At 41.5% G+C, this 15,098-nt stretch overlaps 1 protein-coding gene across 2 annotated transcripts; it reads left to right on the top strand.

Moving 5' to 3' along the window:
- Positions 1-1,305: 1,305 nt before the first annotated feature.
- On the top strand, positions 1,306-13,423 carry rbbp8l (retinoblastoma binding protein 8-like). 2 transcript variants are annotated; one of them, XM_028410955.1, is made up of 14 exons: positions 1,306-1,432; positions 3,529-3,605; positions 3,685-3,727; positions 4,908-5,003; positions 5,694-5,806; positions 5,899-5,974; positions 6,073-6,254; positions 6,335-6,393; positions 7,960-8,045; positions 10,669-11,377; positions 11,461-11,560; positions 11,692-11,753; positions 11,834-11,978; positions 12,137-13,423. In XM_028410955.1, exons 1-14 carry the CDS (start codon positions 1,428-1,430, stop codon positions 12,196-12,198), a joined length of 1,815 nt encoding a protein of 604 aa, XP_028266756.1. In that variant the 5' UTR covers positions 1,306-1,427; the 3' UTR covers positions 12,199-13,423. The 2 variants fall into 2 exon arrangements, with proteins under 2 accessions (XP_028266756.1, XP_028266755.1); XM_028410954.1 differs by having other exon boundaries at positions 1,307-1,432; positions 11,689-11,753.
- Positions 13,424-15,098: the final 1,675 nt, after the last annotated feature.

Raw genomic sequence — 15,098 nt, forward strand, 5'->3', positions numbered from 1 at the left:
CGGGGGACACAGACATAATCCACCATACAGTTGTCCTCCTCCCTTGCTGTGGTCCTTCACCTATGTTAGCATGTCTAGGCTCCTCTTTTCAAGACAGAAGGCACCAGAATGCAGTTAATAACCATAGCTGGCAAACATAATGGCTGCCTGAGATGACATTGTAAAAATGTACACAACAAAGAACACCGTCAATACTGGAGGTTGCTGCTTGATGTTTACTTTTTAAGAAATCCATAGTGCATTTTCACTGTAATTATTTTAGTCTATTTTTTACACTCCTTTGTTTTTGTTTGTGTGTTTAGGGAATCAGGACTGGTAGAGTCAGTTTTCTGCTTGTGAAGGCCTTCTAGGCTTAATATAGAAGCAGTATAAGAGCATGCCAACAGATGCTATGAGTGGAATTACACTGCATTACGCACAGTCGCTATCAACAAGTGACTAATAAATGTCGGTGTACATGAGGTCATTAGGTTATTTTCTCACTCTGCCAATCCAACACATTATTTTGAAGTCTGACTTCTGACTGACCATTTCAAAATAAAGGCAGATTCATTCATTCATTCAAAATAACATAAGTTGCTGATGCTTTATAGGCCTCGACAGCACGTCTATAGATGTAAGTACCTATGGAGTTTTTATGTGGCTGTGTAGGTAAGAGGAGACTGATGATAAAAGGTGCCCCAGTCAGGCTGGTCGTGAGGAATCTAAATGAAGAATCAGGAAGTGTCGTGTTTCACATCAGTACGTGTTTGGTTGTCTGAGACGACACACATGCCAGCGCATTGTCTGCTGTTTGCCATCAAATTCACATACCAGTACCACTGTCATCAGGTCCACCACGCCCTGCTGGCTGTTTCACACGGTTTGACCTTATATGCACAAAGACACCATTCAACATCCATACTGTGACAATAGAGTATTGTTATTACACTCATGCCTCTGATCAAACTTCCACTTCCAAACAGGACGATTATGCCTTGCTTCAGATTATAGGATTATAAATCATGTCTGTATTTTTTTACCTAATAAAAACACATTTAAACTCTATTTTACATGCACGCCTACAGCGGTCTCTGATAGACATTTGTTTCCTCTGTTAAGTTTTGTCCCTCTATCCCCACAGGCCTTTATGGGACAGGTTTTACTGGTTATGTGGGATTTCAGCAGAACAGGAATATCAAGGGAGAACTTGCCCGGGCCTCTGTGTTTGTGTTCCTCAAGGGGACAACCGCTCCAACCGGTTTTCTGGGGTGGAGAGATGAGAGGGGAGGAGGAGGAGGAGGAGGAGAAGGGTGTATGTGGGGCGTTATCCCTCACCTCATTTTGTCCTCTCTTTTTACTTTTTAATCTAACCTTCTGTATCACTCAGTCCATCCATGAGCTGAGAATTTGAGAGAGAGACAGAGAGAGAGAGATTTGCCGGCTGCATGTGGTAAGTTGGAATTGATTGTTGCCTGAGGACTGAGATAGAATAGCTGACAGGTGGGTAAGAGTTGGTGCTGGTATGTGCGGTGAGGATTGAGCAGGGCATACTGGAAACAATTATGGTGTTATCAGATGGTTCATGCTCATGGGTGACAGGGAGATTTAGGATCTGTTTACCACCAGAAATGGTGCTTATGTTTTGCAATATGAAGTCAGTATTAGGTACTTGAGTACTATGTGTGTATATGACTATATATGTGTGTGGAGTGGTGCTCACATGTTAATATAAATGAGGCTGCTCACCCAAGCTTTAAAAGCATCAGCTGGTATTGTGGGAGTGAATTCTGAATATCAAAATTTCCCCTTGTTTGGATCAAACAAGCTGATTGGAGGCCTACACAGAAGCTGCAATAGTGACACATGCAATTTGTGTGTATGTGTGTGAATCCAGGGCTACATGTTTGCATGTTGCATGTTTGCTTCTGTGTGGGAACAGTGGGAGTGTGATGCAGTCAGTGATAGAGTTTAGGGATAATCATTTGTCTGTGTGTGTCCGTGTGCATAATGATGAAGAGATAGAGGAGCTGGCAAATGAAGGCAGACAGGTCTTTTCTTGCTCTGCTGAGGTGATCAGAACAGCCACTTCCCTGACATATCCTGACATGTCGAGAGACAGAGAGCCGAATCCACACTAAGCAAAATGCTAAATGATATTATTCAGTGTACGCACTGTATCATGTTTCAGCATCTAATATCATGCTATGGGGAACTGTCACTCTTTTTTTGAGCAGAAAAAGAAATTCCCCTAATAGACAATCGTTAAACAGGGACAGGTCACCACACAACACAAGAGACAGCTAATGTTCAAATTTAGGATCATGGTCAAAACAAAGCAAAGCTAGTCTGCAAAACTGTGGGTACCTCATCCTCTGTTAAGTTCTGGTAGTGATGATCAAAGTATTTTCAGAGCACCCATTCACACTGGTCAACCCATTAAGACCCACTAACATGAGGTATCCGGTAAGTGAAGCTGTCAGTTATTTACCACATAAATCCTCTTTTTAACAGCTGTCTCATCCCACATTCATGTCATTGTGCTAATGGATGCTGATTGGTCAGTTAAGTGTTAAATCAACATGGCGGACACTCATTTCTGCCCCTCTGCTATGCAGAACTGACTGTTGCTATGGTCACAGATGTGGTTACCAGGGTGAACTTCTAAAGAAGTCCAGTAAATTTCAATTCAAATGTTGTGTAGTAAACGCAGCTATCTGGTCAATATAGCAAAATACTAACAAATATCCAACACAGAGCAACCTGCAATACATACCTATGCAAGGCACATACCATAGCTTGCAAGATTAGCAACTTGCTATTGTGGTAACAGTATATCCTGTGAGCACACAGCTTGTGCCTGTGTTTGACTTTAAACAACACTACCTGTTGACATTAATGATTAAAGGGCACTGGATTATTATAATGGACCAATACTGACAGCAACACTGACTGGACTCACTTCATCGTTCATTATTATGATTAATCATTAATAAAGCTTCTTACTGGTCACTGTTTGCATTCCTGCTTCTTTAGTATAGATGGTCACATGTAGTAAAAACAAGCACATTTATATGTCATAAACAGTAGTTCACAGCCAGGATGCCTAAGCCAGACATGGACTTAGATGGAGTCACACTAATAGCTTCACAAAATGTGTGTCATATTGTACTTAGTGTACAGTGTTAAACAAATGTTAGTGTTTATGCTACATTTTTTAACACACAAACTCAACTGTCAAAGCTGTTTTTGTGTGCTAGAAATAAACTGTGAGCTCCTGAACTCCCAGGCCTGGATAGACTGGTCTAACTAGTTTTAATCATCCTTGATATAACAACAAAAATTTGCTCCCACATGTGAAGACGTCCTCGGCTGCTCATCAGACCTAAGGCTATAACGCCTCTGGACATAACCGAGTCATTTACTGCGTTTCCATTACTTTGGCATTTTATTTGGTAAAACGCTGAATTTAGGGTGTGTAGTGTCAAGTCTAGTCAAGTCTAGATGAGTCTATGTTCTTAAAAAAAACATTTCCTTTCTGTTATGCAGTGACTCTCAAAAGGAAATGGAGTGCTTTAATGACCTACTGCATAAACTAAGGGAGGCCCATGAGAGAGAAGTGGAGGGTAAGTGGTAAAAAAAAAAAAAAAAAAGAATTATCACTAAACATTATCCTTTAGCAAATGTGTATTTTTCTTTCTCTAGGATGGCAGGTGAAAGTCCAAGAGTTGTCCAACAAGAAGGGCTGGTGAGTGATTCCTTCACTTCCCTGACGCCTCTGGATAATCATGTTTAGATAATGCTGACAAAATGCTCAGGTTTAGTGATGCACATGTTCAGTCCGCGCAGGCTGCAGGTCTTTGTGTTGCAGGCAGGTGGGCTGGTCGTACACCTGGTTCACGTCACGTACTACTTGAAAGGGAGTTCATGTTGTAACAAGTCATTGTTTGGTACCAAGTCACCAAAGCTTTGTTTTATTTCTACACTGGTAACAGCACAGCAGATTATTTTTGAGACCTTCTACATGCACAGCCACAGACTTTGTCTCTTATCTGGCCTTCCAACTGACAAGCTGCTACCGATGGAATTTGATAGGCTACAACCGCATGGTACAGCTAGCTTTGCATATATGCCATCAAGTTATGATTTTAAAGTTCAAACATTAGCTTTAATCCCCTCCCCTCACGGACGTCTCATCATTGTACACTGTACACATTATTTCTCAATATTTTGGTTCATACAGGTTCTTTCAGGGTTAAAAGATCCAGCAGTTCATTCTGATGTGTGTTTTCTTTGAGAATTTGCTGCTGTATTTAGTTATTTTTGGCTGCCATCAGGATGACCCCATAAACCATAAGTGATGCAGTACCGGAGAATTATGCACGCATGTTCTAAGAGTACTGAAACATAGGCCTTATGTTACATTTTCCTGGCAAGGACGTGCTGAAGTTCCTAAACCTTCACTCCACAAACAGGAGCTAAATATAGATTTCCCAGCAGGGAGAACCTTTCCCTGGAGAGGTTCCTTGGGTGGAAATGCACTAATTACCAGCCATATGAAACAAAGGTGCCTTGCTTGTTAAGGGATAAATTAATTATTAACTACTTCCTATAATCTATTTGTACCTGTTCAACTACAGCCTGCATATACAGTTCACATGCATCAGTAATAATCCAACAAAAATGGAGCTTTTTGGATTACGTTATGAAGGTTAACCTAATTATTAGTTGGCACGTTGGCACAATTAAATAAACCCCACAAGGTGATGAATAAATCAGCACTGACTTTCACTATGAAACAAGACCCTACAATTTAAACTGATCAGAAAATGCAGCAGACAGCACTGAAACTAAAGGGATATTAAGTATATCTGAATAGCCTTTGGTAGTGTGGTAACCCGGTTGTGTTGCATTCTTTATGTTCACAGTGACACAAAGAGAATGGAGGAGCTGTTCACCAGAAACCAGCAGATGAAAGAACAGCAGAGATTACTCACTGAAAACATCAAGACGCTGGAAAACAGGTGCTGATGTTGGTAAACATCTATTTACTCAGACGTTAGAGATGATAATGCATGTACAGCATGCATCTTGCAGCCAGACGTTTTTTTGAAAATATATTGTGGTGCATTTTGTGCATAGTAGCATTACAGCAACAAGATCAGGAGTTTGCAAATTAAGACTTGTGTATTGTGATTTATACAAACAAAAAAAAGACACATACAGGTTCTGTTTAGCAAGATAATCCTCACAAATAAAGACGTTTTAGTTTAGTTGCCTAGATACAGCTGCCAGAAGTAAAAAGCTATGCTTTATGCACTGGTTGCAAACCTTCAACAGCACCACGACCACAAAACATGTAAAAACAAAAATAAGCACACATTCCAAAAAAAAAAAAACCTCCATCATCTGGAAGTGTGTTAACACATTTCCAGGTCATTCTCAGAACACTAGGCAGTGCTGGCTGTATTGCAGGTATGATACAGCAACAACAGTAAAAAAACTGCACAATTCATGCCCAAGATGCTCGTACATGCACATAAATAGTGACTAAAGGGATGCTGACAAACTTATGACCTATGACCCATATTTTGTCTGAACTTTGTTCTTTGTATACATTTGAGCTATTTAGACTTTTCAACTCCTCTTTAAGTAAGAAAGATGTCATTATGATTACATTTCTTTTGGTGCGTTTGTGCTTTCTGCCTGCGCAGGCTGAGAGCGGGTCTGTGTGACAGATGTACAGTAACACAGGAGGTAGCCAAGAGACGGCAGCAAGAATTTGAAGCCTCGCAGATACAGAGCCTCCAACACATCACTTTACTGGGTATTCCAATCTGTTATACATGCACCAGTCACCATTTCTGTTTCAATGCTTTCTTATTAAGCGCTCTGACAGTGACTTGTGTTGACTTGCAGCTGGAGAGATGAATAATCTGAAGAAGGAAAACAAGAGGCTTCAAGATGAGATCAAGAATTTAAGAGCAGCACTTGAGTGAGTATACAGCATGTTTAAAAAGTTTTAGGATGAACCAGCTGCCTGGATGAGATTTATAAACTGATCACCGTTGTCATGATCTGCGTTTGTGGCAGAGGTCACAGCAACCACTCTTCTAACAGCAGCAACACCACAGAGCTCAAAGCAAACAGCTCCCCTGACCTTTCACCCCCTTGTAGACCTGTAGCCCTTATCACTAGTGCAACCAGCAGGGCCAGCAATCAGCCAGCAGATGGCGATATTGCAGTAAAAACCGAGACGGATCAAAAACAGGAAGGTGAGAAGCTGAAAGGAGGCGAGAATTTTGTTTATATTACTATGCCCTCACACTCTTACAAATGCACTTTGTTTTTCCAGGGTTTGAACAGACAGACACAGAACCCAGAAAGCTGAGAGTGGCCAACCGAAACCAGTGTGTAAGTTTCTGACATGCAGTCAAGACTGTTCTGATCCGATCACCAATACCAAAACACCACACGGACTACACTTACATCACAAACTACACATTTAATTCTGATGTTTTGACACACATCAGCCTGTGCCTACATCACACTTGCATCTGACATCAATGTGAATGTCATTGCCTTCTGAAGCAGCACAAATGCTCACATCAATACAATGCATGTGTCATCTGTGTCACCAACAACCGAAAAACATGCATATAAGCAAAAAGCCACATGGATCTCGACATGATTGCTCTCATTTGGTGCAAATAAGTTGCAAGAGCAGAGCAGTGTGCAATATTCAACACTGACATGCGTCACACTGCATCATTAGAAGCAACCATTTCACATTTTGCAATATAAAAACATCTGTAACACTTTACCACAGCTATACTCCTGTACTTACAGAATCCAAAGCTAAAGGTTCTATGGAGTTTTGTAGAGCTAGGCCCGCCACCTCCATGACCTACCTCCAAATGGTCTATGCAGGCCAACGTTGAAGCATGCTCCATGTCACTTCTTAGCAGTACTAGACCAGGTTAGCAGCCTCCTTGGCTCCTCCTCAGCCTCTTGGAACAACACCTTGACCACTGGAAGTAGGACTATCCGGTAGTGTTCGAGGGTCACCGTCTCCAGCATTTGCTCCTTGAGGCGTGTATTGGTGTGTTGGCTATGCAAATCAAGCTCCTCATCATCACCTCAGCTAATCATTCCAATCAATGTCACTGTAATCAGATCCTTTAAGCATTTGTAACTCGATAAAGGTGGTGGACCTGTCCTTGTTGCTTCCAGCTCCAGCTGCGGTTGTGCAACTTGGTCAGGTTAAGTCCTGCTTTTGACAGTGGCTAATTCCTGGAACAGGGCCATCCCCCACACAGTAATCTGCCTCCTAGTTATGAAGCTCTTGGTTTCAGAATTAACATCTGGCACCACATGTAAAAACTGCCCAGTGGTCAAAGAAGCAGGAATGACATGGATGCCTTTGTGTAGGGCCCATGGCTACTGCACAACCAACCTCAGCCATGCAGAACTACACTGGCTTTTCTTGAAGCACCTTTATTCTAGGCCTTATATACCTGAAGCCCCTCCTACAAGAGCAAACCATGCCATACATTTATAATCAATTAAGCCATGTACTCAATATTCTTATAAATAAAAAAACAACACAACTAAATCTCCATTATTAATACTAATATTTCCACACAGAAACATTAACACTACTGATTCTTCAGGGATGTTCTAAAGACCATGCAGGTAAAGTAATTGAAACACCCCTCCTCTTTTCTACCAAAATGGTACAGCCAGATACCTCTTCCAAAAAAAGGCTTTGGAATCTCCTGCAATCCATTTGGGAGTCTGGATCTTTAACCACTATAGGTGGTGACAGTGGATCACATACTTAAACAGCAAAAACAAATATACATATGCATATTAATAAAGTATATGTCTATATTTTGTGGCTGTAAAGACATTAAACTGTCCTCAGTCATGCTAAACTAACTCGCATAAAGAAAGCTAAATGTATGTCCTCTCTTACAGGAGTTATACAAGCCAGTCATGAGGACAAATCTCATATTACCACCCTGGAAGGCTGACCACAATGTAGCCCGTGTTGGAGAAAGGAGGTGAGAAATCACACATCTTAAAATGAGTCAAATCCAACCTCAGAGAAACGCAGAGCTACACAGTGCTTCACATAGAAAAAGAAAACATAGAACAAATACAGATTATCAGGATGATCTGAATTTTATGAGAGAGCAATGAAAGGATGCAATCACTGGGCGATGTAGGACCAAGGTTAAAATCTGTATATATATATATATATATATATATATATATATATATATATATATATATCCTTACTATATATATATATATATATATATATATATATATATATATATATATATAGTAAGGATAAAGATATACACTCAACAAAAATATAAACGCAACACTTTTGTTTTTGCTCCCATGTTTCATGAGATGGACTTGAAGATCTAAACTTCATTCCAGATACACAATATTACCATTCCTCTCAAACATTGTTCACAAATCTGTCTAAATGTGTGATAGTGAGCACTTCTGCTTTGCTGAGATAATCCATCCCACCTCACAGGTGTGCCACATCAAGATGCTGATCTGACATCATGATTAGTGCACAGGTGTACCTCAAACTGCCCACAATAAAAGGCCACCCTGAAATGTGCAGTTTTGTCTCATAGCAAAATGCCACAGATGCCACAAGCATTGAGGGAGCGTGCAATTGGCATGCTGACAGCAGGAATGTCAACCAGATCTGTTGCTCGTGCATTGAATGTTCATTTCTCCACCATAAGCCGTCTCCAAAGGCGTTTCAGAGAATATGGCAGTACATCCAACCGGCCTCACAACCGCAGACCACGAGTAACCACACCAGCCCAGGACCTCCACATCCAGCAGGTTCACCTCCACTGCCACTCAGACAGCTGCTGAAACAATTGGTTTGCATAACCAAACAATTTCTGCACAAACTGTCAGAAACCGTCTCAGAGAAGCTCAACTGCATCGTCCTCATCGGGGTCTTAACCTGACTCCAGATCGTCGCCATAACAGACTTGAGTGGGCAAATGCTCACATTCGATGGCGTCTAGCACGTTGGAGAGGTGTTCTCTTCACGGATGAATCTCGGTTTACATTGTTCAGGGCAGATGGCAGACAGCGTGTGTGGCGTCGTGTGGGTGAGCGCTTTGCTGATGTCAATGTTGTGGATCGAGTGGCCCATGGTGGTGGTGGGGTCATGGTATGGGCAGGCATCTGTTATGGACGAAGAACACAGGTGCATTTTATTGATGGCATTTTGAATGCACAGAGATACCGTGATGAGATCCTGAGGTCCATTGTTGTGCCATACATCCATGAACATCACCTCATGTTTCAGCAAGATAATGCATGGCCCCATGTTGCAAGGATCTGTACACAATTCTTGGAAGCTGAAAATGTCCCAGTTCTTGCATGGCCAGCATACTCACCGGACATGTCACCCATTGAACATGTTTGGGATGTGCTTGACCGGCTTATACGACAGCGTGCACCAGTTCCCACTAATATCCAGCAACTTCGCACAGCCATTGAAGAGGAGTGGACCAACATTCCACAGGCCACAATAGACAATCTGATAAACTCTATGCGAAGAAGATGTGTTGCACTGCATGAGGCAAATGGTGGTCACACCAGATACTGACTGGTTCTGAGTCCCCAGACCGCCAATAAAGCAGAAACAAAATGCACAGTGTAGATAAGACGATCTGATGGTCAAAGGTAGTGAACCAGACAAAAGTAACACCACGGTGTAATGTTTGTTATAGTGGATATTAACAGCTGTGGTTTGGCTGCTTGGTCCAATTAAATTAATTTTATCAGAAAAAAAGTTGATCTGAGTAATATCGTTGCAGTAACTTGAGCTGAGCAATTGAACCAGGAGAAGCATCCAGGTCCTGCGAATCAAATGCTTGATCAATAGACCAACAACAACTGTGTGCACCTCTTAGAAACAGAGGATCAGTCGGTTTGCTGCTCTCAAACATTCAGGTGTGCAAACTCAAGGAAATATTTTATAGACTGAATTTCCCGGTCTGCAAAAATATGCAAAAGTTTTACAAAGACAATGAGACAGGTGCTGGGACAGAGGCAGAGGTTTGATGATGAGTCTCAGGTGTAGCAGGTCTGAGCGTCCAACACACAAGGACACGGACAGGGATAAACCAACAGGAGACACAGAGGAGGGGGAAACATGGATTACAGGGGGAAAACAAGGAAAAGCAGCATCACACCTTGACAGCCTTAAAACGCACTATATGGTTTAAGCCAGTCTCATATTTGGTGGTAAATCTTGGTGGTTAATCTTTAAATTAACAAAAAAACTACAAAAATAAATGTAGCATGTAAAATGCATTTTCTGACATTTTCATTTTGCTTGTGATGTGTTGTGCGTAAGAATGTTGGGACAGGGCAAGTAGAAAGGTTGTAGACCATCCGGCTTGTTATGGGTTAACTAACAGGACTCTGAAGGCAACATTTATGCAAACGGTGTCTTTTTTTCTATGGTATGCTACAATGCTACAACTGCTAAGATATCATATTATTTTTCCATGTGCTACTTTTCTGATGATTACAAGTAGCACATCAATAAGCCTAACAATAGCTTAGCTTACCATATAACTTCCTCATGACCTGTCCAGGCTTAACATACTGTATGTTCCTCATTTTCAGGACTCAAAGTCTCGAAGGACCTGACCAGCGCTGCTCCATCCCTCCCCAAACAATCCTTAAGAAGTCGTCATCCTCGCTGAGTGGGGAGGTGAAACCAATTAAGCATGTGCTCCATGCTCCAGTCCCCTGTCGTCCTCAACCGATCAAGAGCAGCCATGTGTCTCTCCCCTGGCCGTTATCCGAGTCCTCTGAATGGGTTACTGTAGCTGCTGCAGGTACCAACCCTATGGTGCAAACTTCTCCCAAACCAAGCCTGCCTCGCTTCCCTAACCTGATCCCGTTGAGCCAACAGGCCACCCCTAGAAGGCAGGTTGTAAGCTCTCACTGCTCTAAGCAGAGTCCCACTCAGCCCCCAGAGCCAACGGTGGTCTTCAGGTTAAAGAGTCTGGCCGAGTACTTGGAGAATCACACTAAGCCTGTAGAAAAAAAAGAAAGCACGCCAGCCAAGGTTGAAAGGGTCTCTAGAGAAGGGGTTTATGATGGGCCTCTAGATCTATCAGATCGAGGGAAGTCCAAATCCAGCCAAACACCAAGAGATGACTCACCCTTACAAGGTGGAATAAGAGAGAAGCAGAAGAGCCCTGACACGGCTGTGAATGCAGATTCATCTGCACACGCACCAGTATCGTCATCGTTACCTCTGGTGCATCCCTCATCCTCCCGTACGCCTCAAGTCAAACAAGAGCCGGAGCCCACCAGTGACAATAAGGTAAATTTGGTTAGCATATAGTAAATGAGGTAAAAGTGGAGAGGGGCTTATAGGATTCATGGTATGATGGTGTTGTCACACAGCAGGCAGCTAAAGAGCAGGAGCACAAAGAGGAAGTGAATGGTAAGACGGACCAAGGCAACGAGAAGAAGGTGCCTGTCCTCACTATATCATTACGTCCAGGTAAAGTACATCCGCATGTGACTCAGGGTGTGTTTCTGTCCACTTATGATGGAAACTGATACCTATGTACTCTGTCAGTCAACCATGCGTTAACTATCTGAATAACAATCTGTATGCTTCTGTAACAGTAGTAGTCCTGGAGAACCTGAATTCAGCTCTACAGAAGCAGGATTCATTATCATCTTTTGACAAGGTAACTCAAGACAAAGCAGTCCGTTGGTATTTAAACTCACAGGTTATTGTAACTTTCTTCCTTGTGCTTTCTCATCAAAGTCATCTTCACCAGTGGATGAGCCAGAAAGCAGCTCAGGAGAGCTGGACGAGGAAGGAACGAGTGGGTCAGGACACGAGAGCAACCACGGCTGCAAGAGGAAGAGAGCATCGGAGACAGAAACAGACAGAGACTCTGACACAGCCAGTGAGCTGCACTTTATCTTCATAGTCTATATCCACACCTCTTATTTAAAAGAGCTGTTTTAGTCTTGCATAATGAGATATACACATGGTCTAGGAAATGACTTTCAAAAAATGTGATCCCAACAATATACTATACTACTGTTTCCTTTGCCCTCACAGGCGTCCACAAGGAGAGAAAGATCAGTATCACAGTGAGAACAGAGGAGAAGAGTTCCAGCTGAGGAGGATAAAAGCACACTCTCTTGGTGATTTCACTCAAATGTACATTAACTCCTTTTGACCACACGTGGTGCAAGCACAACTCTGACACTTAACATTGACTTTTTTTGATTTAGATTTTTTTTACTCTCTTTGATCTCTACTACCTCCTCTGAAATATCTGTCTCTGTGTTCACTAATTACAAACTATGACCTGATGCTGTTGAGTAGAAAGTGAGCAGTCAATTTGGGCCTTGTTTTGGTGGAACCGGCTGACTGCTTTGGCTAAAAATGAAAGTGACAAAATGTCAAACCAAACAGTAAAGTTTTGAGCCATAACATCAAATGAAACACTAAAGAAACACGCCCCACTATAGCTGACAGGAACTGATTGTTATCTGTCAGTTCATCATGAGAGTTGCCATGTGATCTGTAGTATATATGTAAAAACACTTATCATAACAGCTTTCATTTCTTCAGTGAGGAAGTCAGCGCTGGGCCTGGAAATGGCTTCCTCTGAACATCCTGTCTTATCAGACGTGTTGGTGCTCGTGCTGTTCTCCATCAGATATGCTGCAGTCTGAACTGACACAGCCTTATAAACCGGCTTCAAAACGTGTATTTATATTAGCTGCTTAAACGTTACAACCGCAGCTCTTTTTATAAAATCGCACTTGCATTTATTTATTTTCTCCACTAGGGGGCAGCAGAAAGAAGTTGCTGATGTGGTGAACATGTCAACAATTTATCCAGCACAGCATCCACAGCAGACATTTTCAGAGTTAACAATATAACCAAAACAACAAACTGAAAGACACTATAAAGCTCTAAGGATCAGTAGTTCACAATAATTCTCTGTGGCTTTGTTTTGAAATCTTATATTGCAGCATCATCTACTGTTAGCATCAGAGTGTAGCAGCTAATATACAAAGAAATCTTTATCAGCAGAACCATCCACTGCAGACCATATGTTTTTTTCTGGCCTGCAGAGATATTTATTCATATAAGTTGTAATGTAAGTTGCAGAGTTTTGGAGATTTCTGTCTTCTCTGGAACTAGACTAGCACATGATGTTTTATCAGAAAGAAGAACGGTCGCTCAAGAAAATCCACAAATCCTCTTCTGAGCAATGTCATGCAGGAACCAAAGTAAAATTTGTTGCAAATTGAATTTCTGCTAATAACTTGATTATTTGTATCATCTTGGGGCTTTGAGCGCCACAGCAGTCCGTTATTAAACATCCATTATGTTGGCAGAAAAAAAACAGTGAATATATCCTTGTTTTGGCCCTCTCCTGTGAAGAATAATCCATTCGATGTTTGTAAGTGAGTTAATTTGAGTAAATAGGTACTGTTACCTCTCAGATTACTCAAAATCTCTGGGATTTAGCTTGGTACACCATATAATCAAAATGAGCACTTTAAGGCTTAGTGTTAGCGTAGCCCTTATCCCTATCGACAGCATTTAACTATGGCCAAAGCTTCCATGACAGTTGAGGTGTGGGCGTCTGGGAGTTTATTTCTGGAAAGCACTTTGTGTTGCAACGTTTGTATGAAAGGTGCTATATAAATAAACTTTGATTTGATTTCATTACGTCACTCTGAGGTTTCGGAAGCATAGTTTTGAGACTGTGAAAAGCCCCAACCTCATCATGAGTCCACCTGAATTCCAAATACAGGCAAAGAGGAGAAGCAAGAGTGGAGTTGAGAGTGGGCAGTCAGCAGAGCGTTATGTCATATTCACATGCACATACGTGTCAACACTGTTTTGGTAATTCCCATCCCTGCCAGAGGGGGGCGACCACACCTTCATGCTGTACCTTTAAGTAGAGATGTAAAAGTCATTCTATTATGAATATAACACAAAACATCTGTTGACTTATAAAATCCAAAACAATATCAGTCAATTCTACTGTATCTAAAATGTAGTATAGTATATATAATGTGAACTTTTCCTCAGCTTGACCAGTGTACTTTGCTCTGGCTTGAGTACAAATTAAAATGTCAACACATTGGCACCTCTCAGCTGTTGGGTGGAGAAATGACACACACAGCCAGGCTGCAAAAGTCACACTTTTTGCAACACATGTCAGCCCATTTTCACAAGATGCAGCTCACAAAGTCAGTTCAGCTGGAGAAATCCAGCAATAAAGTAAAACTAGTGTGGTTTTAAAAAAAAAATTCTCATCATATATTTTGGATTAATTTTCTTCTTCTGAACAAAACAACCCAGACAGTTATGAAATCTCACCTCTCACCGGGCAGTGGTTATTTTTATTTTTTATTTTTTTCCACAGAGACAACCAACCCCCTTCCACCCTCCCCGACATGAAAATGCTTTATGCATGCAAGCGAAGCAAAGTGAGAGAGAGGACCACAAAAAAAATGTTCCTCTTCCTCTTTTTCATTTTCAGAATGCACATATTTTGCAAGTATTAACTTTCCACTCCCAGCTGTGATGGCCTGTGATAAGCTGGGTGAATGAGGGTGAGAAAAACAGTGTCAGGCGGAAAAAACAAAACAAAACAATATTCACACTATTGTGGTACAGCACCAAAGTGTGTATTGTATGTACATGGAAAATGCCCCAGTCCATCATACAGAATGGCAGATTGTGACTTTTTTTCTTCTTTGCGTGCACTTTTCTTTTCATTGTGCTAATGTTGTATTGATTTCTATGATACCATTATAGTCCATTACATACAGCACTTTGCCAGTGGTCAGCCTGTCCCTGCCTTTTGCATCCCACTGTTAATCAAAATGTGATTGACTCACAGCATGCTATATGTTAAAACACACACTCTTTGAAACTGTATGAATTGCCTGTTTGTGTTCCAGCTCTTATTTTTTGTACCATAATAAACAGATTTCACATAATGTGTGTCATGAAGCACTGTATTGTGATAGTACAGCTTTACTGACAG

The sequence above is a fragment of the Parambassis ranga genome, chromosome 7 (genome assembly GCF_900634625.1).
Source record: "Parambassis ranga chromosome 7, fParRan2.1, whole genome shotgun sequence".
Classification (NCBI taxonomy): domain Eukaryota; kingdom Metazoa; phylum Chordata; class Actinopteri; family Ambassidae; genus Parambassis; species Parambassis ranga.